This window comes from Hyla sarda, chromosome 1 (assembly GCF_029499605.1).
Source record: "Hyla sarda isolate aHylSar1 chromosome 1, aHylSar1.hap1, whole genome shotgun sequence".
Taxonomy (NCBI): Eukaryota; Metazoa; Chordata; class Amphibia; order Anura; family Hylidae; genus Hyla; species Hyla sarda.
The window spans coordinates 418,393,286-418,417,971 of record NC_079189.1 but is presented as its reverse complement, the minus strand read 5'-3'; the positions used below and the strand labels follow the sequence as shown (position 1 = coordinate 418,417,971).

Sequence of the window (24,686 nt, the reverse complement as noted above, 5' to 3'; positions counted from 1 at the left end):
TAGGATAGTTAATTTAACCCTTAACCACCCCCATTTGTGAGGGTCTGGGTTTTTGTTTAAATTCCCATGCAAATCAATGGGAAATGTATGTTCTCACATACCTTCTGTACAGCTGGAGATATTTCAATACCTGGTACACATATTACGGGTAAGGATATGAGGACGGGATGGGAGGTCGAGATAGGAGGTCAAGATAGGAGGACGGGATGGTCGGGATAGGAGGTGGAGTTAGGAGGTCAGGATATGAGGACGGCATATGAGGTGGAGATAGGAGGACGGGATAGGAGAACAGGATAGGAGGTCTGGATAGGAGGTCGAGATAGGAGGACGAGATAGGAGGTTGGGATAGGAGGTGGAGATAGGAGGACGGGATAGGAGGTTGACATAGGAGGTCGGGATAGGAGGTGGAGATAGGAGGACAGGATAGGAGGTCGAGATAGGAGGTCGAGATAGGAGGACGGGATAGGAGGTCGGGATAGGAGGACGGGATAGGAGGATGGGATAGGAGGTCGAGATAGGAGGACGGGATAGAAGGACGGGATAGGAGGTCGAGATAGGAGGTCGGCATAGGAGGTTGAGATAGGAGGATGGGATTGGAGGATGGGATAGGAGGTTGGGATAGGAGGTTGGGATAGGAGGTCGAGATAGGAGGTCGGAATAGGAGGTCGGGATAGGAGGTCGGGATAGGAGGTCGGGATAGGAGGTCGGGGTATGAGGACGGGATATGGGGTTGGGATATGACAACAATATACGAGGATGGGATATGAAGTCAAAAGCTTCCTCCTTTGTGGATTTTCCTCCCCAACAAGGATGAGGAAAGAAAAACCGGGCAACGCCGGGTGCTCAGCTAGTCAATAAATAAACACCAACCCTGAAGGGGTAACCCTCTACAGGGATAACCCTAACTAAGCTCCCCCCCCCTAAATATTGTATAAAATCACATTCTTTATTGTACTCCTTAGAGTTCTCTTAACCTATAATATTCATAAAAGCACAGCGATGCACTTATAATAAATATATGTACCAGAGTGTGCTATTTACAACGGCATCAGCCACTAGATTCAGAACAAGTGGACTGGTTTCAATGTAATTCTTTTTGATCGATATGGCACTCCTATCACCTATTCTACTATCAGGGTATGTTCACACTACGGAATTCCGCGGTGTGAATTTAACATTAGTGTGAATGGGTCTCCGAGAGACCCATTCACACTGCGGAATTTCAGCGGCGGACAATTCCGCCGCTGAAATAGTTCCGCGCAAAGAAAGAACATGTTCATTCTTTGCGTGGAAGTCCGCGAGTACTGCATAGCCATCAATGGTGACTGCGCAGTGCAGCGCGGTCCTACTGTCGGCTGCCAGGCTGAATCTCCGCTCGCGGAATTCTGCAAGCGGAGATTCCGTTCACACTCTGTAGTGTGAACATACCCTTAGAGTTTCAAAGAATCTAATGTTAGAGCATGGTCATCTACTTAAAACACACACAATGCCTCCCCGACGTTTCAGCTTGGTCAAGGGCTATTAAGTGGCATCTGGTTGAGATCAATACGGGATATGACTCAATTATAAGGTTATATAAGGAAGTGATGTACGCTTGGAACACATTAGCGTCATAGCCCTTGACAAAGCCGACTTGTCAGCGAAACGTAGGAGAGGCGTTGTGTGTGTTTTAAATAGCAGACAATGCTCTAACATTTAGATTCTAGTGTTGAGCGCGAATATTCGAAATGCTAATTTTTACCACGAATATCGGCAATTCGCAATATCACGAATATTTTGAATATACTGATATATATTTGTAATGTCGAATATTCGTTTTTGTAATGCGAATATTCGCAAATATCGGCACTCCAATCAGAGGACACTGATCCTTCCTTCTTTTAACCCCTTAACGACCAAGGGCGTATATTTACGTCCTTGGCCGGCTCCCGCAATATAACGCGGGGTCACGCGGTGACCCCGTATCATATATGGTCGGTCCCGGCATGTATCTGGGACCCAGGGCTAATAATGCGCGGCATCGATCGCGGTGCCACACGCTATTAACCCTTTAGACGCGGCATTCAAAGTTGAACGCCACGTCTAAAATGAAAGTGAAAGCTGCCCGGCTGCTCAGTGGGGCTGATCGGGACCATCGCAGTGAAAATGTGGTGTCCCGATCAGCTGGGACACGAGTGGAGGTCCTCTTACCTTCCTCCGGCGTGTCCCTTTGGCGATTGATTGCTCTGGCTATGGCTTTGCAGTGAACAGGGTATAAGATCAGTGTGTGCAATGTTATAGCCCCCTATGGGAGCTATAACACTGCAAAAAAATCACCCCCCTTTTCCCATAAAAAACAAACAAACATGTAAATAAAAAGAAATATAAACATATGTGGTATTGCCGCGTGCGTAAATGTCCAAGCTATAAAAATTATATCATTAATTAAACTGCACGGTCAATAGCGTATGCGCAAAAAATTACAAAGTCCAAAATAACGTATTTTTGGTTACTTTTTATATCATGAAAAAATGAATAAAAGTCCGATCAATACAAAAATGGTACCGCTAAAAACTTCAGATCACGGCGCAAAATTGAGCCCTCATACATCCCCATAAGCGGTAAAATAAAAAAGTTATGGGGGTCAGAAGATGACAATTTTAAATGTATAAATTTTTCTGCATGTGGTTATGATTTTTTACAGAAGTAAGACAAAATCAAACCTATATAAGTAGGGTATCATTTTAATCATTTGGACATACAGAATAAAGATAAGGTGTCATTTTTACTGAAAAATGTACTGCGAAGAAACTGAAGCCCCCAAAAGTTACAAAATGGCGTTTTTTCTTCAATTTCGTCGCACAATTATTATTTTTTTCGTTTAACCGTAGATTTTTGGGTAAAATGACTGATGTCACTGCAAAGTAGAATTGGGGCACAAAAAATAAGCCATCATATAAATTTTTTGGTGCAAAATTGAAAGGGTTATGATTTTTAAAATGTGAGAAGGAAAAAACGAAAGTGCAAAAACTGAAAAACCCGTGGTCCTTAAGGGGTTAAGTGAAAGATATAATCACGCATGCGCACTAAGCGAATTTCATTAGGAATTTTCACATGAAAAAAAAAGAGAACGAACATAGTGAATATTGCGAATATAGAACGAATATTCGTCCATATATTCGTGAAATATCACGAATTCAAATATGGCCTATGCCGCTCATCACTATTAGATTCGGTAATACTCTGATAGCAGAATAGGTATAATAAAGAATTAGATCGATGCCAATTCCACTTGATCACAATCTAGTGGTTGATGCTGTTGTAAATAGCACACCGTGGTGCATATATTTAATATTAGAGCATTGCAGTGTTTTTATGAATATTCTAGGTTAGGATAACTCTAAGGAGTACAATAAAGCATGTGATTTTATAAAATACTAGCTGAGTACCCGGCATTGCCTGGTTTTTCCTTCCTAATCCTTGTTGGGGAGGAAAATCAACAAAGGAGGAAGCTTTTGACTTTATATCCCGTCCTCATATCTCGACCTCATATCCCATCCTCCTATCCTGTCCTCATATCCAAACCTTCTATCTTGACCTCATATCCCGTCCTCATATCCCAACCTTCTATCCCATCCTCCTATCTCGACCTCACATCCTGTCCTCATATCTTGACCTCATATCCTGTCCTCATATCCCGTCCTCATATCCCAACCTCATATCTCGTCCTCATATCCCGACCTCATATCTTGACCTCCTATCCCGACCTTTTATCCCAACCTCATATCTGTCCTCATATCCTGACCTCCTATCCAGTCCTCATATCCTGACATTATATCTCGACCTCCTATCCCGTCCTCATATTCCGTCCTCATATTCCGTCCTCGTATCTCAACCTCATATCCCATCCTCACATTCCGTCCTCCTATTTCAACCTTATTTCCTGTCCTCCTATCTTGACCTCATATCCTGACCTCATATCTCGTCCTCACATACCGTCCTAATATTCCATCCTCATATCCCATATCCCGTCCTCATATCCCGTCCTTATGTCCCATCCTCATATCCCGTCCTCAGGTGGAACTGATTTAAGATATTGTAAGCTGAAAATAGAAGGGGGCATGGCTTTGTGGGACTGGGCTGGATTTGCAAGCCACACCGATGCACAAAAGGGTAGAGAATAAAAGGGGTGGGGTTTAAAATGTGGGCGTGTTGTTGTGAGATGGGGTATGACTTGCAAGCCAGATTGACACATTCACCAAGAGATGAGCTTGTGGAGTAAGGTACTGGAATTCCCATATACTTGCATGGGACTTGAAACAAAAACCCATCTTTTATATAAGGGTGTAGGTAAGGGTTAATTTAACTATCATATCTTTTTAATTGACATATAAGTAATATGTGTTCCAGGTATTATTGAAATATTTCCAGCCATACGGAAGCTATGTGGGAACATATATTTCCTATTGATTTGCATGGGACTTTAAACAAAAACCCGGACCCTCACAAATGGGGGTAGTTAAGGGTTAAACTAACTATCCTATTTTTTAAGTAACATGTGACCAAGTATTATCAAAATATCTCTAGCCGTTTGGAAATTATGCAGTAACATATATTTCCCATAGACATATATGGGACTTTAAACAAAAACCCCGACCCTGGCAAATAGGGGTGAGTAAGGGTTAAATCACCTATCCTATGTTTGTTGTTGACATATAAGTAACGTGTGCCAAGTTTCATGTTAATATCTTCAGCCATTTGGACGTGATGCTGGAACATACACACACACACACATACACACAAACATTGAGTTTTATATATATATATATATATATATATATATATATATATATATATATATATATATAGATTTAGGGTGAGATGTCTTTAGTTAGGGTTATCCTTGTAGGGTCACCCCTTAAGACTTTTCTACATTTTGTCTTGTTATAACCAACACATTTTATATTATTTTATTGTGATGCATGTAATGTCTCAACACAAAATAGTCCATAATTTGGAAGTGGGGGAAATATTACATGACTTTGACAATTATTATTTAATAATAAAAATCTCTAATAAATACTTTGCAATCTCTAATAAAGGTCCGGTGTGACCAATTTCACAAGTCACATTTCCCATTCACATAATTTAGTAAATAGGGTCCACTTTTCTGCAATTTAATCTCAGTACAAATAAACCTGTCAGAGTTTGTTAGAAAGCATTACTGAACAAACAGCAGCATAAAGGCCATGGAGATCATGAAACAGGTCATGGAGGTCATGGATTAATGTTGTAAAGTAGTATAGGTAAGGTTTAAAAATATACAGTGGTCCCTCAACACACAATGGTAATTCGTTCCAAACGAGCCATCGTTTGTCGAATCCATTGTATGTTGAGGGATTCGTGCAATGTAAAGTATAGGAAGCTGTACTCACCTGTCCCCGCCGCTCGAGATGGTGTTCCCGGGCCTCCGCTGGGCTCTCCGCTGTCTTTTCCGGTCCTCTGCTGTCTTCTCCGGTCCTCTGCTGTCTTCTCCAGTCCTCCGCTGTCTTCTCTGGTCCTCCGCTGTCTTCTCCGGTCCTCTGCTGTCTTCTCCGGTCCTCTGCTGTCTTCTCCGGTCCTCTTCTGTCTTCCGCAAGGCCTTACTGGGCCTGCGTAGCGACGTCATTACGCCGCTGCGTACACCATTCCTACTGGATGACGTGCGCAGCAGCGTATTGACGTCATCGGAGAGGGCCGAGAAGACACCGGAAGACCTGCGCTGGACCCGGAGGGCACCCCGGAGCATCGTGGAGGGGTAAGTAATACTTACCGTACCACACGGGGAACATTAAGCTGCTATCCGGCAGCAGCTTAAGCATTTGGCGCTGCCGGATAGCACTTAATGCGATGGCCCCGACATAAAAAAGCATCGTATGTCGATGCTGACATCGACATGCGATGGCCTCTGAGAGGCCATCGTATGTCGATTTCATCATATGTCGGGGCCATCGGGGGGGTCACTGTATATATATCTCAAGCTTTGGACAACTCAGTGAGCCTCATAAAATCCATCATCAGAAACTAGAAAAATATGGAACAACTGCAAACCTACCAAGACAAGGCCATCTACCAAAACAGAGAGGCCAGGCAAGGAAAAAAATTTAGAAAGAAGCAACCAAGTGGCCCATGATAACACTACAGGAGTTCATCTCTCTCACGATATGTATGGGGGGTATTGCTCCAGGAAATCCAGGCTTTTCTCCTCCACTTCTCCTCTACAGTCCTTTCTCTATCACTCAGCTTTTCCTCGGGTTTGACTTCTTGTACAGTTCGGGAGTGGGGTGGGAGGGGGCTCTTCTGTTGGGCCGATGTAGTGAACCCTCTCTCTCTCGTTCTCTACTGTCCTTTGAACATTTAGCTTCTCGACATGGTCTTCCCTCCTCTGAACGACTTCATTACATGCAGCTTAGACATTTTATTTCTTCCATGTTCCAGATTCTAGTGGTGAGCGTGAATATTCGACATGCTAATTTTTACTGCAAATATTGGCAATTCGCAATTTCACAAATATTTTGAATATATTCTTTTAACCCCTTAACGACTAAGGACGTATATTTACGTTCTTTGCCCGGGTCCCGCGATATAACGCGGGGCACGCGGTGACGCCGTGTCATATCGGGTCGGTCCCGGCATGTATCTGAAGCCGGGACCCGGGGCTAATAGCGCACGGCATCGATCGCGGTGCCGCACGCTCTTAACCCTTTAGATGCGGCGTTCAAATTTGAATGCCGCGTCTAAAACGAAAGTGAAAGCTGCCCGGCTGCTCAGTGGGGCTGATCGGGACCACTGCAGTGAAAATGCGGTGTCCCGATCGGCTGGGACTCGAGCGGAGGTCCTCTTACCTTCCTCTGGCGTGTCCCTTCGGCGATTGATTGCTCTGGCTATGGCTTTGCAGTGAACAGGGTATAAGATCAGTGGGGGAGATGTATCAATGTTGTTGTTGGTAGACTTTTTTGTAGGTCATTTTGGTTGGTCTAATTTTGGAGCAATTTCTCCAAATTTATCAAACTTGTGCAAGCCCCATGATAAATTTCGTGCAATGGTCTAAATCTCCACAAAGTTCTATTTGTAGACCTGTTCTACACCTCACAGGAAAAGTGGTGTATCCTGGACGCTGGGCTTTTGTTCTATTGTTTTTCAGGATTCCACTGAGGTTTTTTTCTGTCCACCAGCAAGAACGCCTGAAAAACGGTCCCAGCTTTTCCTGCATTTTGGTAATTTTTCTTGGGGGAGATTTATCAAAAACTGTGCAGAGGAAGAGTAGTGCAGTTGCCCATGGCAAACAATCAAAAAAAAATTAAAGGAGCAATCTGATAGGTTGCTAGGGGCAACTGCACCGCTCTTCCTCTACATAGGTTTTGATTAATCTCCCCCCTTGTGTTTTTCTTGCATTTTTGCTGGTGTGTGGAAACAAACATTTTTGTACCCTGTGTGCATTTTTTTCACTGCAGATACTACTCCATGGGTCGGATGCAGAGCGCCAGCCCCACGGAGTGTAAAGAGGTAAGGAGTGATGTATAGCATATACATATACAGGGTGCAGAGCATCACTACTTACCTCTGCCCGCTGTATAGTATACAGGGGGCATAGTGTATCCATGTATACTATACAGGAGCCCAGCAAGGAAAGAGTTAACCCACACTGCAGTTCTAAGTTAAATCTTTGTGCGCTCTCCTGTATATACAGCCATCTATAGATGACTGTATATACCGGATACAGTAGGCAGACAAGAACAATTGGAGGCTCTCTGTTACACACTGCAGTATGGGCGCACTCACCAGTTGAGATCGCAAATGATGTCCTAAACTTTTTTTTCTCATTTCAGATACGTGAATGGGGAGGACTACGTCAGATTCAGTGTATTGCGATGATGACCAGCTTTTTTTAAATGTCAATAAAAGGTTTAATGAGGGCTGTGTGGGGAGTGTTTTTTTTTTTTTTTAAATACATTTTTTTTCAATGTGTTGTGTTTTTTTTAATTGCATTTTTCAGGCTTAGTAGTAGAAGCTGTCTTGTAGACGGAATCTATTACTAAGCCAGGCTTAGCGTTAGCCACAAAAACAGCTAGCGCTAACCCCCAATTATTACCCTGTTACCCACCGCCACAAGGTTGCCGGGAAGAGCCAGTACCATCAGGCCTGGAGTGTCAAAAATAGCGCTCCTGGGCCTAGGCGGTAACAGGCTGGGGTTATTTAGGTTGGGGAGAGCCAGTAACAATGGTCCTCGCCCACCCTGGTAACGTCAGGCTGTTATTGATTGGTTGGTATCTGACTGACACTGAAAATATGGGGAACCACACACTTTTTTTATTACAAAAAAAACAACAACACATAGGGTTCCCCATATTTTCAGTGTCAGTCAGACATCAACCAATCAGCAACAGCCTGGCATTACCAGGATGGGCGAGGACCATTGTTACTGGCCCTCCCCAGCCTAAATAACCCCAGCCTGTTACCGCCTAGGCCAAGGAGAGCTATTTTTGATGCTGCGGGCCTGTTGGTACCGGCTCTTCCCGGTACCCCTGTGGCGGCGAGTACCGGGGTAATAATTGGGGGTTAGCGCTAGCTGTTTTTGTGACTAACGCTAAGCCCAGCTTAGTAATAGATTCCGTCTACAAGACGGCTTCCACTACTAAGCCTGAAATTTCAATTTTAAAAAACACAACACATGAAATAAAAAATGTTTTTAAAAAAACACTCCCCCACAGCCCTCGTTAACCCTTTTATTGACATAAAAAAATGCTGGTCATCGTCACAGTCCACCGAATCTCAGGTAGTCCTCTGCATTCACTTATCTGAAATGACAAGAAAATAAAAACCCGAAAAATGGGTTAGTACATTTTTGGCGCTCTCCCCTGGGGAGAGCGCACATAATGCAGTGTGTTCCTAAAGAGGGAGCCTCCAATTGTTGCTAAACTATAACTCCCATCATGGGGGCTGTAGGTAAACAACAGCTGGAGTCTCCCAGTTTGGGAACACACTGCCAAAAAGGCTCTGTTCCCATTATGCAAAACGCATAATGAGAACAGAGCCATACTTACCACCCTGGCTTCAGGCCTGGACTGTGAAGCCCCGCCCCCTAATGATGTCATCACTAGGGGGCAGGGGCGGAGAAGTTGCAAGGGGTCTCAAGAGTGAGACCCCTGAAATCCGTCAGTCTGCCCTTGGACTACTACTCCCATCATGGGAAATTTTGTGTCCCATGATGGGAGTAGTTGTAGTACCGCAGTGCTGAGGGATGGCTCTTACACATCCCCCAGCTGTGAAACTGTATTGTGACTGTTAGGACTACTACTCCCATCATGGACAGACTCTGTCCATGATGGGAGTTGTAGTCCTGGGGCTGAAGGACAGATCGCAGCAGGTCATTCTCCAGAGACCCGCTGCGATCTGTATTTATTAACTTAAAAAGCCGGCAGCAACACTGCACTCCCCGCCGCCTCCTGTATACAGATGTCACGATTCATAATCCCCGCCGCCGGGAGACCGGAGCTCTGATTGGTGGAAAGCTATTCACCACTATACACCAATCAGAGCTCCTGTCTTCTGGCGGGGATTATGAATTGTGACAGGTCTATACAGGGGAGCGAGTGGAGCCGCTTCTACAGTATATAATTGTTATGTGTATTTCCCCACTACATACTAATAGTGACCCCCTGTAAAGTGAGCGCTGGGACCGCTGTGTGATTGAAAGGTCCCCAGCGCAAGTTTCCGGCCCCACTGACCTTTATATGTTATAAATCTTTATGATACACACTGCCCGTCCTCCTCTTCTTTCTTCTGATACCGGAGATGCGCGGCTTCTGCTTTCACTATAGTCAGAGCGCCCCCTGCCCTTGTCTGACCCCAGCCCTGTACAGTGTGGAGGCAGGGAGGGGGCGCTCTGTCTATAGACTACGATACAGAAGCCGCTCGTCTCCGGCATCAGAAGAATGAAGAGGAGGACGGGCAGTGTGTATCATAAAGATTTACAACATGTAAAGGTCAGTGGGGCTGGACACATGCGCTGGGGACCTGTCTTTCATACAGCGGTCCCAGCGCTCACTATAGAAGGGGTCAGTATTAGTCTGGGGGAGGGGGTACAGTACACATAACAATTATATACTGTAGAAGCGGCTCCACTCGCTCCCCTGTATAGACCTGTCACAATTCATAATCCCCGCCAGAAGACAGGAGCTCTGATTGGTGAATAGTGGTGAATAGCTTTCCACCAATCAGAGCTCCCCTCTCCCAGCGGCAGGGATTATGAATCGTGAAATCTGTATACGGGAGCCGACGGCAACGCAGTGGAGCCGCATCGCAGGCTTTTTAAGTTAATAAATGCAGATCGCAGCGGGTCTCTGGAGAATGACCTGCTGTGATCTGTCCTTCAGCCCCAGGACTACAACTCCCATCATGGACAGAGTCTGTCCATGATTGGAGTAGTAGTCCTAACAGTCACAATAGAGTCCCGCAAACGGGAGATGTGCGTCTCTCAGCGCTGCGATACTACAACTACTCCTATTATGGGACAGATTGTGTCCCATGATGGGAGTAGTTGTAGTACTGCAGTGCTGAGAGACGGCTCCTGCATCCCCCATCTGCATTTTCCACCGTCTGCCATTTTCTACGAGTCCTTGCTAGCACTCTTAGGTTAGATTACTTTTCTTGCAAAAAAAAAGCGCAATTGCGCCAAAAAAAAAATCTACTTTTTTTTGCGCAATTGATAAATACCAGTCCACTGGATTAGGTGGTGTACGGTAGACCAAACTGGTGACAACTTTAGAAAACTGTCCACCAAAAAAAACGCAGCTCTATGCAAAAAAAGCGCAATTCGCAAAATTTGTAGGCGTGAAAAAAGGTCTAAATGCAATGATACATCTCCCCCAGTGTGTGCAATGTTATAGTCCCTATGGGAGCTATAACACTGCAAAAAAAAAAAGTGTAAAAAAAAAGTTAATAAATGTCATTTCCCTAATAAAACTTTGAATCACCCCCCTTTTACCATAAAAAACAAACAAACATGTAAATAAAAATAAATATAAACATATGTGGTATTGCCACGTGCGTAAATGTCCGAACTATAAAAATATATCATTAATTAAACCGCACGGTCAATAGCGTATGCGCAAAAAATTCCAAAGTCCAAAATAACGTATTTTTGGTCACTTTTTATATCATGAAAAAATGAATAAAAGTCCGATCAATACAAAAATGGTACCGCTAAAAACTTCAGATCAATCTCTAATAAATACTGTGCAATCTCTAATAAAGGTCTGTTGTGACCAATTTCACAAGTCACATTTCCCACTCACATAATTTAGTAAATAGGGTCTTCTTTTCTGCAATTTAATCTCAGTACAAATAAACCTGTCAGAGTTTGTTAGAAAGCATTACTGAAGCATTACAGCTTAGACATTTTATGTCTTCCACGTTAGGAACCATGGTGGTTTCCTTGCCTACGGTCTTTGAGCGTTTATGCCGCTCTGGCCCGCAGGCGAGGGGCCTCCTTTCTGACATTTACGCTGTTGTTAACGCTCCTTCTGATGGGGGTGCTCCATCGCACCGTTGTCGTTGGGAGGAGGTCTTGAACACCACCATTTCACTTCCTCAGTGGAGGATAATTTGGGAACAGGCTTCTATATTCACGCAATTCGAGATGCTTATGGGCTGGTACCATACACCTGAACTGCTAGATAAATTGAACCCGACCATTCAACCCCCCCCCCCCCCCCCCTACCACCGGTGGTGTGGGGCTAGGCACTGCCTTCCACATTTTCTGGGCCTGTCCGCTGATTTTTGCTTTTTGGAATAGGGTGAGGAGTTTAGTTTTTGATGTCTTGGGGGTATCGGTTCCACTGGACCCCCTGGTTTATCTGTTGCATCTCTCTAGTAGGGCTCTGACCAAGCGACCTTTCAAGTTTTCCTTACACATTGTCCTAGCAGCTAAGACCCTCATTGCAAAGTGTTGGAAGCAATCTCTCCCCCCCCCTCCCCCCCTCTGAGATGGATCTCCTATCCGGAATCCGGGATATTCGTTCTCTTGAATACCTCAATGCATCTCTTAACAACTCCATGTCTCTTTTCCTTGCTGTCTGGGAACCATGGGACCAATTCTCTGATCGACAACCTCCCTAAGTCTATTCTCTTCCTGTTCTGTTTTCTCCTTCCTCCTTCATTCTCTCTTTCCATTTCCTTCCCCTCCCTTCTTCTCCTCCCTTTGTCTTATTTGTTGTGTTCTTATTTTTGTCCTTGACTGTCCTTGTCCTTGTGATGTTGTGTGTTTCTCCTTTTCTTGTTATGGTTTTTCAAGGGCCTTTTTGAGTTACTTTCTAGCACTTTTTTTGTAGTTTAGGTTGTTATTTTGTGCTTCACTGTTACTTATGTGCTTTTATTTAGAATTATATTTCCTGACCTATATGTATATGGTACGTTGTCCAAGACCCTTGTTTTGTAAATGGACTTCAGTCTCTCTCTCTATTTTCTGTATTATTAAATTCAAAACTTTAATAAAAATTTACAGTTAAAAAACAAAAAAGATAACATGGCAGGAGCTCAGAAGATCAAAAGCTAAGGTAGGAGAATCTGTCCAAAGGGGAACTAGTTGTGTACTCTACAAATGTGGTTTTTATGGAGTAGTGGCAACAAGAAAGCTATTGTTGAAAGTAAGCCACAACAAATCCTGTTTGAAATTTACAACTAGGCTTCTGCTAGAACCCAACACCCTGAGCACACCATCCCCAGAGTGAAACATGGTGAGGATAGCTTTGTCCTGTTTGGATGCTTCTCTTCAGAAGGTACAGGGAAACTGTTCAGAGTTAATAGAAAGATGAATAGAGCCAAATCCAGGGCAATGTGACAAAAAAATCTGATGCAGTCTGCAAACGAATTGAGACTGGAAAGTTTATCATTCAACAGGACAATGACCATAAACATACAGCCAGAGCTATAATGGAATGGTGTAGATCAAAGCAGGTTAATGTCCTAAAATTGCCCAGTCAAAGCCCAGACCTGAGTACAATTGAGAATCTATGACAAGACTTCAAAATTGCACAGACAGTCTTTATCTTTTGAAGAGAAGAATGGACAGACATTTCCATCTCTAGATGTGCCAAGCTGGTAAAGACATACTCCAAAAGACTTGTGCAGTAATTGCAGGAAAAGATGGTTCTACCAAACATTGACTAAGAAGGAGGGGGGGTAGCTACTTATGTATCCAACAGTTGTCAACTTGTTTGTTCTCGTTATTGTTTGTCATACAATAAAAGGTATTTTTCACTTTTAGGGTACGTTCACACGCGCTGCATTTGATGTGCAAGATTTTCTGCTGCAGATTTCAATGTAAACTAAATGACTGAGCACAGTTCTAATCGGCAGTTTCAAATCCTGTGCATCAAATATGCGCAGGACCCTGTATGTGTGAATGTACCCTTAAAGTACTATGCAGGTTGTGTTGATGATATGGTAGTTTGTAACAGTGAAAACATGTCCAAGGGGGGGGGGGGGGGGGGGTGATACTTATGCATGGCACTCAATAATCAAAAGTTTTCCCATAATTTCACATAATTTTAACATTACGAGAATTGAAGCATGCAAGTATAATATTCAGATGCAAATAACTAAGTAATAATTATTCTATTTTATTACCAAAATGCTATATTAAGTAATTCAAATAGTTTACTAAGCTGAATGTGCAAGAATTCTGCATCAGTTTACATTAAATAAATTGGTGTATATGTCCTATATAAAAAAAATTATGTTAGCCAAACACACATAAAGGTGACCACAACTACATCTAGTTCACCGCCCCTGCTGTCTGCTGGCTATTATGACTACCATCAGTCCACCACCCCTGCTGTCCACTGACTACAGCTACAATTAGTCCATTACTGCCTGCTGTCCATTGACTACAGCTATCACCAGTCCACCACTGCCTGCTGTCTACTGGCTATAGCTACCACCAGTCCACAATTGCCTGCTGTTTGCTGGCTACTACACATGCCACCAGTCCACTACCCTTGCTGCTTCTGCTGCTACTACCAGCCATGTCTACACATACACAAACCATGATCCACAAAAAAAGAAAATTTGTTCTTCACTATTTTAGGACACAAATTCTGTTGCAACACCCAACAAAAAGGGATACTTTATGCACCTTTATTTTAATGTTAAAAAGCATAAAAAATGTGCTAGTGCAGTGTGTTTTTAAACAAGCAGTTAGTAACTATGGGTTAAAGGACATCTGCAGTGATATAACACTTATTTCCTTTCCACAGGATAGGGAATAAGTGTTTGATTGCGGAGGGTCCAACCGCTGGGACCCCCCGCCATCTTCCAAATGGGGCCCTGGCATTGCAACACTGTACTTTGGCTAATGCGCGTAGTGTTGACTGAGATCGACGATACGCCCCCTTCCCATACAGCTCTATGGGAGAGGCGGGGAGCCACGAACGCTCCATCCCCAACTCTCCCATAGAACTACATGGAGGAGGCATGTTGGCCCCGTACAGGAGATTGTGGGGGGCCTAGCGTTTGGACCCCCCGCGATCAAACACTTATCCCCTATCCTGTGGATAGGGGATAAGTGTTATATCACTGCAGATGTCCTTTAATGCATGTCGCCATAACTTTGACATTCACTTAGCTTTAAAACTGGAACTCACTGCCACATTGACTTAATAAACAAGTTCAACAAGTTATGGATGCTATATTTATGTGGATAGAAAGTTTATCCAGGGACTTTTTCTGATTACTATATTGGAGTCAGGAAGGAATCTTTCCTCTGTCATGATGCAAATGAGCCTCTGGGGGGGGCTGCCTTCCTCTGGATCAATACAGTAGGGTGTTTAGTTAAACAGGACTTCTGCAAACTGAACTTTTCAAAATTTTGCTTAAATTTAATCATAATCTGTGCTTCTTTATTTCTATGAATTAGATTTACAATATGCATCATCAGCTTGTACATATACTTATACTACAATATTATAATCAGTGAATCCATTTTACTAGGCATTGGATTTGCGATTTGCATCATTGGATTGTATGTGTCCTTCTACTACAATACCATAATTGCTTGGGCTTTGTACTATTTCTACTCCTCTTTTTCTACAACCTTGCCATGGACAAGTTGTGACAACACCTGGAATACATTAAATTGCACTAATTACTTTGGAAAGAGCAACGTCACTTGGACAAATTACTCCAAATCTCCTGCTGAAGAGTTTTATACGTAAGTGCATGTAAGTGGATTTAATTTAGATGGTAAAGACTGTATAGTATTTGGATTTTAGTTCAGTGTATGAATATGGTTTATAGAGGCTGTCATATTGTTGAGATTGGGAGCTTTTTACACAGAGGCATAGAATCATAGAGTGTTTCAGCAGGTAAGAATCTTTTGGCCCAGCTAGTCTGCCGAAAACAATAAACTGCACAGTACAATGATCACAATGACTAACATGATAATTTACTTCATCATCAGGAAAGGTTAAATGACCTTAACATGTACAGCTTGGAAGAAAGAAGAGACAGAGGGGATATGATACAGACTTTTATATACATAAAGGGAATTAACACGGTAAAGGAGGAGATCATATTTAAAAGAAGAAAACTACCACAAGAGGACATAGTTTTAAATTAGAGGGGCAAAGGTTTAAAAGTAATATCAGGAAGTATCACTTTACTGAGAGAGTAGTGGATGCATGGAATAGCTTTCCTGCAGAAGTGGTCGCTGCAAATACAGTGAAGGAGTTTAAACATGCATGGAATAGGCATAAGGCTATTCTTCATATAAGATAGGGATAGGTATAAGGCTATCCTTCATATAAAATAGGGCCAGGGACTATTGATAGGATTCAGATTATTGGGCAGACTAGATGGGCCATAGCACCAAATACCCAAGGTGCTTAAAGGGGTACTCCGGTGAAACCCTTTTTTCTTTTAAATCAACTGGTGGCAGAAAGTTAAACATATTTGTAAATTACTTCTATTAAAAAATCTTAATCCTTCCTGTACTTATTAGCTGATGAATACTACAGAGGAAATTCTTTTCTTTTTGGAATGCTCTCTAATGACATCACGAGCACAGTTCTCTCTTCTGACGTTATTATAATAATAATAATAATAATGCTTTATTTATTGTTGTCCTTAGTGGGATTTGAACCCAAGTCCCCAGCACTGCTAACCACTGAGCCACCATGCTGCCCTTAGTATACATCTGCTATGCATGGTTGCAAAAATGGACAGAGATGTCAGCAGAGAGCACTGTACTCGTGATGTCATCAGTGTTCCAAAAAGAAAGGAATTTCCTCTGTAGCATTCAGCAGCTAATAAGTACTGGAAGGATTAAGATTTTCTAATAGAAGTAATTTACAAATATGTTTAACTTTCTGCCATAAGTTGATTTAACAGAAAAAAGGTTTTCACCGGAGTACTCCTTTACTTAAAACCAAGAGCGTACAATAGAACAAAGTTACAGTCCACAAGTAGTCTACAAAGGAGAGAGAGGAGGGGGGGGGGGGGGAGAAAAGGTAAAATAGAGCAGTAAAGGATGAGATTAAACCAGATTTAAATGAATGAAATAGATATTTAATGAAAAGAATGCATTCAAGTGAATATGAGCTTATACGGTAGGGAGTGACGCAGGGCCCTTGCAGTTCCCCTCCAAAATAGCTGATAAAGACCAATAAAAATAGCTATTAAAAAAAAAATATATATATATATATATATATATATATATATACTGATGGTAGGAAGTCCTATAAATCAGAGATCACTTGTACATAAATGCATTCATTGGTGGGGAAAGTTCCTGTGAAAGAAAATTAGTGCACAGTACTTGTGGTGGTGATGTTCCTGTGAAGAAAAAGCAGTTCTCAAGTTGCGTACGAATGGTACTTGCATATAATGGAAAAGCACTGCGTCCTGTAGGGGAAAAGCACTATGGTATGGTGCAAAGAATAATCACAGTCCTGTACATATAGAATGCTTTTGTTATATGTCTGTGTCTATATATTCCTGTGGAGGAAAAAGCGGTGGGGCTATGTCCCCCTCACATGATCCAGCTGGGCAACAGCATGGCACGGTTTCTTCTGTGCTTGCACTGCTGTCGGCACCTCTAGCTGTGCGGGGCGGATGCTTGTAAGCCAGATCGCCCACTCAGTGGGGGAGATTTATCAAATCCTGTCCAGAGGAAAAGTTGCTGAGTTGCCCATAGCAACCAATCAGATCGCTTCTTTCATTTATAAAGAGGCCTTTTCAAAAATGAAAGTAGTGATCTGATTGGTTGCTATGGGCAACTCAGCAACTTTTCCTCTGGACAGAATTTAATAAATCTCCCCCAGTGAGTGCACGGAAGCAGGAGTGTGTTTGCGGTGGTGAGCAGGTTCAGCGTCCTTGTTGCTCTGTCTCCAGTCCTGTGAAATGCTGATTGATGCTGCGTGCCCAGGAAAAAGCGCTAAATTTGAATACTGGTCAGTAGTTAGTCTCTATCCGCAATGGATATAAATCTCTGTAGGGTAGTTGGCAATCTGTAGTAGAGTCCTGGGGAGTGAAAACCAGGCTAGACGGATTTCAGGAGACTACTCCTTTCTTCAGTGGCTGGTTTATGATGGGGGTAGTGGTCCTTTTCTATTATGCAATGGTCTGAGATCTAATTAGGAAAAAGAGGTGGATTGTTGTAATGGAGTAAAGAGAGGGAAAGACACAAAAGACGGAGTAGAATAAGGAAAAGAGGGGAACTAGAGAAAATGTAGAAGGGACCTCTCGGCACAGCAGAGGGTTTGCTGCAATGTGTTGGTAATAAAAATAATAATATATAAAATAAAATGCGAAATTTAAATATATGAAGAATCTTGGTGTAATGGTATTGTTAATAGGAGATGAAATGAATAGAAATCTGGGAAAAGTAGTAGTAATAAATCGATTATAAATCATTAATGGTGGAAATTCTCACCGTAAAGAATTGGCTAAATTAGTGTAGAATCAGCCTAAAATTTTAGGAATAGTAATGGTAGTCATAATGAATAAATATGTTAAATAAAAATGTAAAATGCAACAAAATTTATAATCATAAAACCACAGTGATAGTGATAATGTAAAATGGTGGAATAGTGATAAGGAGATAATATATATGTAATATAGCTAATAATATAAAAAATACTAAGATGAGTGGAGGTTTAAAATAAAACAATTTAAAAATATATATAAAAATATAAAATATGTGTGTGTGTATATATATATATATATATATATATATATATATATTACATTTTTTGTAAAAAAATGTATATATTTTTTTTCTCTTAAACCTCCACTCAGCTTAGTATTTTTTGTTTTTATATTATTTGCTATATTACACTTATATATTCTCCTTATCACTATTCCACCATTTTACATTATCACCATCACTGTGGTTTTATCATTATACATTTTGGTTCATTTTACATTTTTATGAAACTTATTGATTCATTATGATGGTTATTCCCACTGTTTTAGGCTGATTCTACACTAATTTAAACAATTCATTACGGTAAGATTTTCCAACATCACTGATTTATAATCGATTTTTACTACTACTTTTCCCATATTTCTATTCATTTCATCTCCTATTGATGATACCATTACACCAAGATTTTTTTATATTTTCATTTCATATTTTATTTATTTATTATTATTATTTTGTTACCAACACATTGCAGCAAACGCTCTGCTGTGCCAAGATGTTCCTTCTACATTTTCTCTATTTCCCCTCTTTTCCTTATTCCACACCGTCTTTTGTGTCTTTCCCTCTCTTTACTCCATTCCAACAATCCAACTTTCCTCTTTTTCCTAATTAGATCTCAGACCATTGCATAATATAAAAGGACCACTACCCCCATCATAAACCAGCTACTGAAGAAAGGAGTAGTCTCCTGAAATGCGTATAGCCTGCTTTTCACTCCCCAGGACTCTAATACAGATTGCCAACTACCCTACAGAGATCGATACCCATTGCGGAGAGAGACTAACTACTGGCCAGTATTCAAATTTAGTGCTTTTTCCTGGAGACAGAGCGGTGAGGATGCCGAACCCACTCACCGCCACAAACACGCTTCTGCTTCTGTGCGCTCACTGAGTGGGGCGAACTGCCTAACAAGCAGCTGCCCCGCACAGCTAGAGGTGCCGACAGCAGTGCAAGCACAGAAGAGAGGCTGTTGCCCAGCTGGATCAGGTGAGAGGGACATAATCCCACTGCTTTTTCCTCCACAGTAATATATGGACACAAACATATAACAGAAGCATTCCATATGCACAGTACTGTGATTATTCTTTGCACCATACCATAGTGCTTTTCCCCTACAGGATGCAGTGCTTTTCCATTTACAGGACGCATATTATATGCAAGTAACATTCATACGCAACTTGGGAACTGCTTTTTCTTCACGGGAACATCACCACCACAAGTACTGTGCCCTAGTTTTATTTCACAGGAACTTTCCACACCAAAGAATGCATTTGTGTACAAATGATCTCTGATTTATAGGACTTCCTACTATCTGGTTTTTTTTTTATATATATTTTTATATTCATATATATATTTTTATAGCAATTTTATTGGTCTTTATCAGCTATTTTGGAGGGTAATCGCAAGGGCACTGCATCCCTCTCTACCATATAAGCTCATCTTCACTTGTATGCATTTTCTTATTAACCCCTTAACCCCTTAAGGACCCGGGCTTTTTCCGTTTTTTCATTTTCAATTTTTCCTCCTTAACTTTAAAAAATCATAACTCTTAAACATTTTCAACTAAAATTATATATAATGGCTTAATTTTTGCGTCACTAATTCTACTTTGTAATGACATTAGTCATTTTACACAAAAATCTACGGTGAAACGGGAAAAAAAATCAATGTGCGACAAAATTGATGAAAAAACACTATTTTGTAAGTTTTGTGGCTTCTATTTTTACACAGTACATTTTTTGTCAAAAATGATACCTTATCTTTATTCTGTAGGTCCATACGGTTAAAATGATACCCTACTTGTATAGGTTTGAATTTGCATCACTTCCGAAAAAAATCATGAATACATGCAGGAAAATGTATACGTTTAAAATGGTCATTTTTGACCCCTATAACTTTTTTATTTTTCTGCGTTCATGGCGCTTTGAGGACTCATTTTTTGCGCCGTCATCTGAAGTTTTTAGCGGTACCATTTTTGTTCTGATCAGACTTTTTGATCACTTTTTATTCACTTTTTTGTGGTATAAAAAGTGATCAAAAATGCGCTATTTTGGACTTTGGAATTTTTTTGCGCGTACGCCATTGAACGAGCGGTTTAAAAAGCGGTATATTTTTATAAATCGGACATTTCCACACGCGGCGATACCACATATGTTTATTTTTATTATTATTTACATAATGTTTTTTTTATTTTTGGAAATGCCGGGTGATTTAAACTTTTATTAGGGGAAGGGATAATTGAAAGGGTTAATGATTTTTTTACACTTTTCTTATGCAACATTATAGCTCCCATAAGGGGCTATAACATTGCATTAACTGATCTTTTACACTGATTGATCCATCTCCATAGGAATGGATCAATCAGTGTTTTCGGCGATTGAATGCTCAAGCCTGGATCTCAGGCTTGAAGCATTCATTCGGCGATCGGACAGCACAGGAGAAGGTAAGAAGACCTCCTCCTGTGCTGCAGCTGTTCGGGATGCCGCGATTATACCGCGGCGATCCCGAACAGCTCCCTGAGCTAGCCGGGCACTTTTACTTTCGTTTTTAGCCGCGCGGCTCAGCTTTGAGCGCGCGGCTAAAGGGTTAATAGCGCGCGGCACAGCGATCAGTGCCGCGCACTATTAGAGGCGGGTCCCGGCTTCACTATGACGCCGGGCCCGCCGCGATATGATGCGGGGTCACCGTGTGACCCCGCGTTATATCGCAGGACCGGGACCCATGACGTATGCATACGTCATGGGTCCTTAAGAGGTTAAGGACTCAGCGTTTTTCCGTTTTTGCATTTTCATTTTTTCCTCATCACCTTCTAAAAATCATAACAATTTTGCAACTTAAAATCCATATGAGGGCTTATTTTTTGCATCACCAATTCTACTTTGCAGTGACATTAGTCATTTTACCAAAAAATCTACGGCGAAACGGAAAAAAAAATCATTGTGCGACAAAATTGAAGTAAAAATTTAATTTTGTAACTTTTGGGGGCTTTCATTTCTATGCAGTGCTTTTTTGGTCAAAATTACACCTTATCTTTATTCTGTAGGTCCATACGGTTAAAATGATACCCTACTTATATAGGTTTGATTTTGTCGCACTTCTGAACAAAATCATAACTACATGCAGGAAAATTTATACGTTTAAAATTGTCATCTTCTGACCCCTGTAACTTTTTTTTTATTTTTCCGCGTATGGGCCGGTATGAGGGCTCATTTTTTGTGCTGTGTTCCTAAGTTTTTATTGATACCATTTTTGTGTTGATCTGACTTTTTGATCGCTTTTTATAAATTTTTTTAATGATATAAAAAGTGACCAAAAATACACTATTTTGGACTTGAATTTTTTTGCGCGTGCGCCATTGACAGTGCGGTTTAATTAATGATATCTTTTTATAGTTCAGACATTTACACACGCGGCGATACCACATATGTTAATTTTTATTTTTATTTACACAGTTTTTTTAATGGGAAAGGGGGGTGATTCAAACTTTTATTAGGGAAGGGGTTTAATGACCTATGTTAACTTTTTTTTTTTTTTCACTTTTTTTTTTTGCAGTGCTATAGCTCCCATCACTGCACACACTGATCTCCTATGCTGTTCCATGCAAAGCTATAGCTTTGCAGGGATCAGTCAGATAGGGGCTTGATAGCTCAGGCTTGGAGCAAGCAATCGACGATCAGACGCCGCGGAGTCAGGATTTTATCGCGATGTCCCGATCAGCCCGACTGAGCTGCCGGGAAGCGTTTACTTTCGTTTTCAGACACGGCGGTCAACTTTGATCGCCGCGTCTGAAGGGTTAACAGCGTGCTGCACAACGATCGGTGCCGCACGCTGTTAGCCCAGGGTCCTGGCTATCGTTAGCAGCCGGAACCGACCCGGTGTGATGCGTCGTGACCCTGTTTTTCACACCGGGATAGGGCTCAGGGCGCACAGGTACGCCCTGAGTCCTTAACCCCTTAACGACATGTACGTCCTGTGTATGACCGCGAGCATCAGAAGGGTGCTTGCGTCATACACGACAGGTTCTGGCTGCAGCAGCCGGGGACCTGCCGGTAATGGCCGACATCCGCGATCGCGCGGATGTCCGCCATTAACCCCTCCGATGCCGTGATCAATACAGATCACGGCATCTGCGGCATTTCGGAACTTTGATTGGATGATCGGATCGCCTGCAGCGCTGCCGCGGGGATCCGATCATCCAGCATGACAGCCGGAGGTCCCCTCACCTGGCTCCGGCTGTCTCCCGGGTTCTTCTGCTCTGGTCTGCGATCGAGCAGACCAGAGCAGAAGATCACCGATAATAATAATACTGAGCAGTCCTGTGTCCTATGCAAAGCACTGCACAGTATTAGCAATCAAAGGATTGCTATAGATAGTCCCCTATGGGGACATAAAAAGTGTAAAAAATAAAAAGTAAAAAAAGGTGAAAAATTTAAAAATAAAAAGTAATGAAAAATCCCCTCCCCCAATAAAAATTTTAATTGTCAGTTTTTCCCATTTTACCCCCAAAAAGCGTAATTTTTTTAAAAATAAACATATTTGGTATCGCCGCATGCGTAAATGTCCGAACTATCAAAATATAATGTTAATGATCCCGTACGCTGAATGGCGTAAACGTAAATTTTTTTTAAAAAGTCCACAAATCCTGCTTTTTTGTCACATTTTATTAAAAAAAATTAATAAAAAATTATCTAAAAGTTTTATATATGCAAATGTGGTATCTAAAAAAAAGTACAGATGACGGCGCAAAAAATTAGCCCTCATACCACCCTATATACGGAAAAATGAAAAAGTTATAGGTGGTCAAAATAGGGCGATTTTAGATTACTGATTTTGTACAAAAGTTTTTGATTTTTTTTTAAGCGGTACAAAAATATAAAAGCATCTAGCCATGGGTATCATTTAAATCGTATTGACCCACAGAATAAAGAACACATATCATTTTTACCGTTAAGTGTACAGTGTGAAAACAAAACCCTCCAAAATGTGCAAAATTTGGGTTTTCATAAAAATTTTCTCCATAAAATTTTTTTGGGGGTTCGCCGTATATTTAATGGTAAAATGAGAGGATTCATTATAAAGTACAATTGGTCACGCAAAAAACAAGCCCTTATATGGGTCTGTACATGGAAATATAAAGGAGTTATGGATTTTAGAAGAAACGAAAACGCAAAAATAAAATTGGCCTGGTCCTTGAGGTGAAAATGGGCTTGGTCATTAAGGGGTTAAGAGGTTAAATATCTACTTTATTCATTTTTATCTGGTTTAATCTCATTCTTTACTACTCTATTTTACCTTTTATCCCCCCCACCCCTACTCCTTTGTGACTACTTGAGGACTGTAACTTTGTTCTATTGTACGCTCTTAATGTAGAGCATTATCATTAGGGAAGCCCATGCCTGAAAGATTTCCGGTATTCAAAAAAGCCCAAAAATTGTTTTTTTTGCTGATGACTTACTTATTTTTGCCTTAACATTGAATAATTTTGTAATTTGTTTCAAATCGAGAACCCAGGGACTTGGGCACTTAGGATAGATGATAAATGTAATTTGTGGGCAAACACCTTAGATAAATGGTGTACAGACAAACATGCTGATTACACTGCTATTTTTTAAAAAACTAATAAATTTTATATTCATGTACGATTCTTATACTTTATTTATTAATAGACCATGGAAATATGGGGAGGATTTACTGAAACCAGTGTTTTCCACCCCGGTCTTAAGTAAAATCCTGTAGCAATTGGATATAGCAGATTCATTAAGAGTTATGTCCGCTAGCATAGAATTCTGCTATGATTTATGCTGTTTACTGGAATAAACTGAAGTAAATCTTCCAGCTTTGGAGGCCTCGCCCACTTTTTACTAGGTTATGAGAGTAGCCTAAACTCCAGAAAATGACATACAGTATATCCAATAGTAAATTTCTCCATAGTTTGTAGTTTTGAGTGTCTAAATTGTGTGAATCCTATTCTTTCAGGAGGCATGTTCTGGGCATACATGAAGCAGATGGTTTAAATCATGTTGGAGGGTTACGGTTGCAGCTTCTTGTCTGTTTATTTCTCATCTTTACTATAGTTTACTTCAGTTTGTGGAAAGGAGTGAAAACCTCTGGAAAGGTATGTACTGTACTTTACCTTTTTCATTATCTTCTTTTCTGTGCACAAAAGGCTTTCCCATCAATAAAAAATGATTACCTGTGAATAAACCTTTTTGAGTTTTTTTCAGAGTATGATGCATTTTAATATTCTGCTCACCCCTTTCTGACAACTGTTAATGTAAATGAAAAAAAAAAAATGACAGAATTTTCAGTTGTTTTATTGGCTTTTGGGAAATTTTTTCCCATTTTTATCCTCATTTTGCAGCCATTTTATAGACTGTCTTTTACACAGTTTTCTTTAGGATGTAACAAAAGCTATAGCAAAGAAATGCCAATTTAGATTTGCAAGATATTTGAGCCATTTTATAGC

The 24,686-nt window shown here is 41.2% G+C and overlaps 1 protein-coding gene across 6 annotated transcripts in view; it reads left to right on the top strand.

The window, feature by feature from the left end:
• The window catches only part of LOC130281585 (sodium-dependent serotonin transporter-like), a 526,811-nt gene that overhangs the window by 239,090 nt on the left and 263,035 nt on the right, over window positions 1–24,686 (top strand). For all 6 annotated transcript variants that reach the window (XM_056528987.1, XM_056528978.1, XM_056529008.1 and 3 more), the window contains 2 exons: window positions 15,010–15,229; window positions 24,197–24,335. In XM_056528987.1, the coding sequence (XP_056384962.1) occupies window positions 15,010–15,229; window positions 24,197–24,335 (359 nt within the window). The remainder of the gene's footprint in view (window positions 1–15,009; window positions 15,230–24,196; window positions 24,336–24,686) is intronic.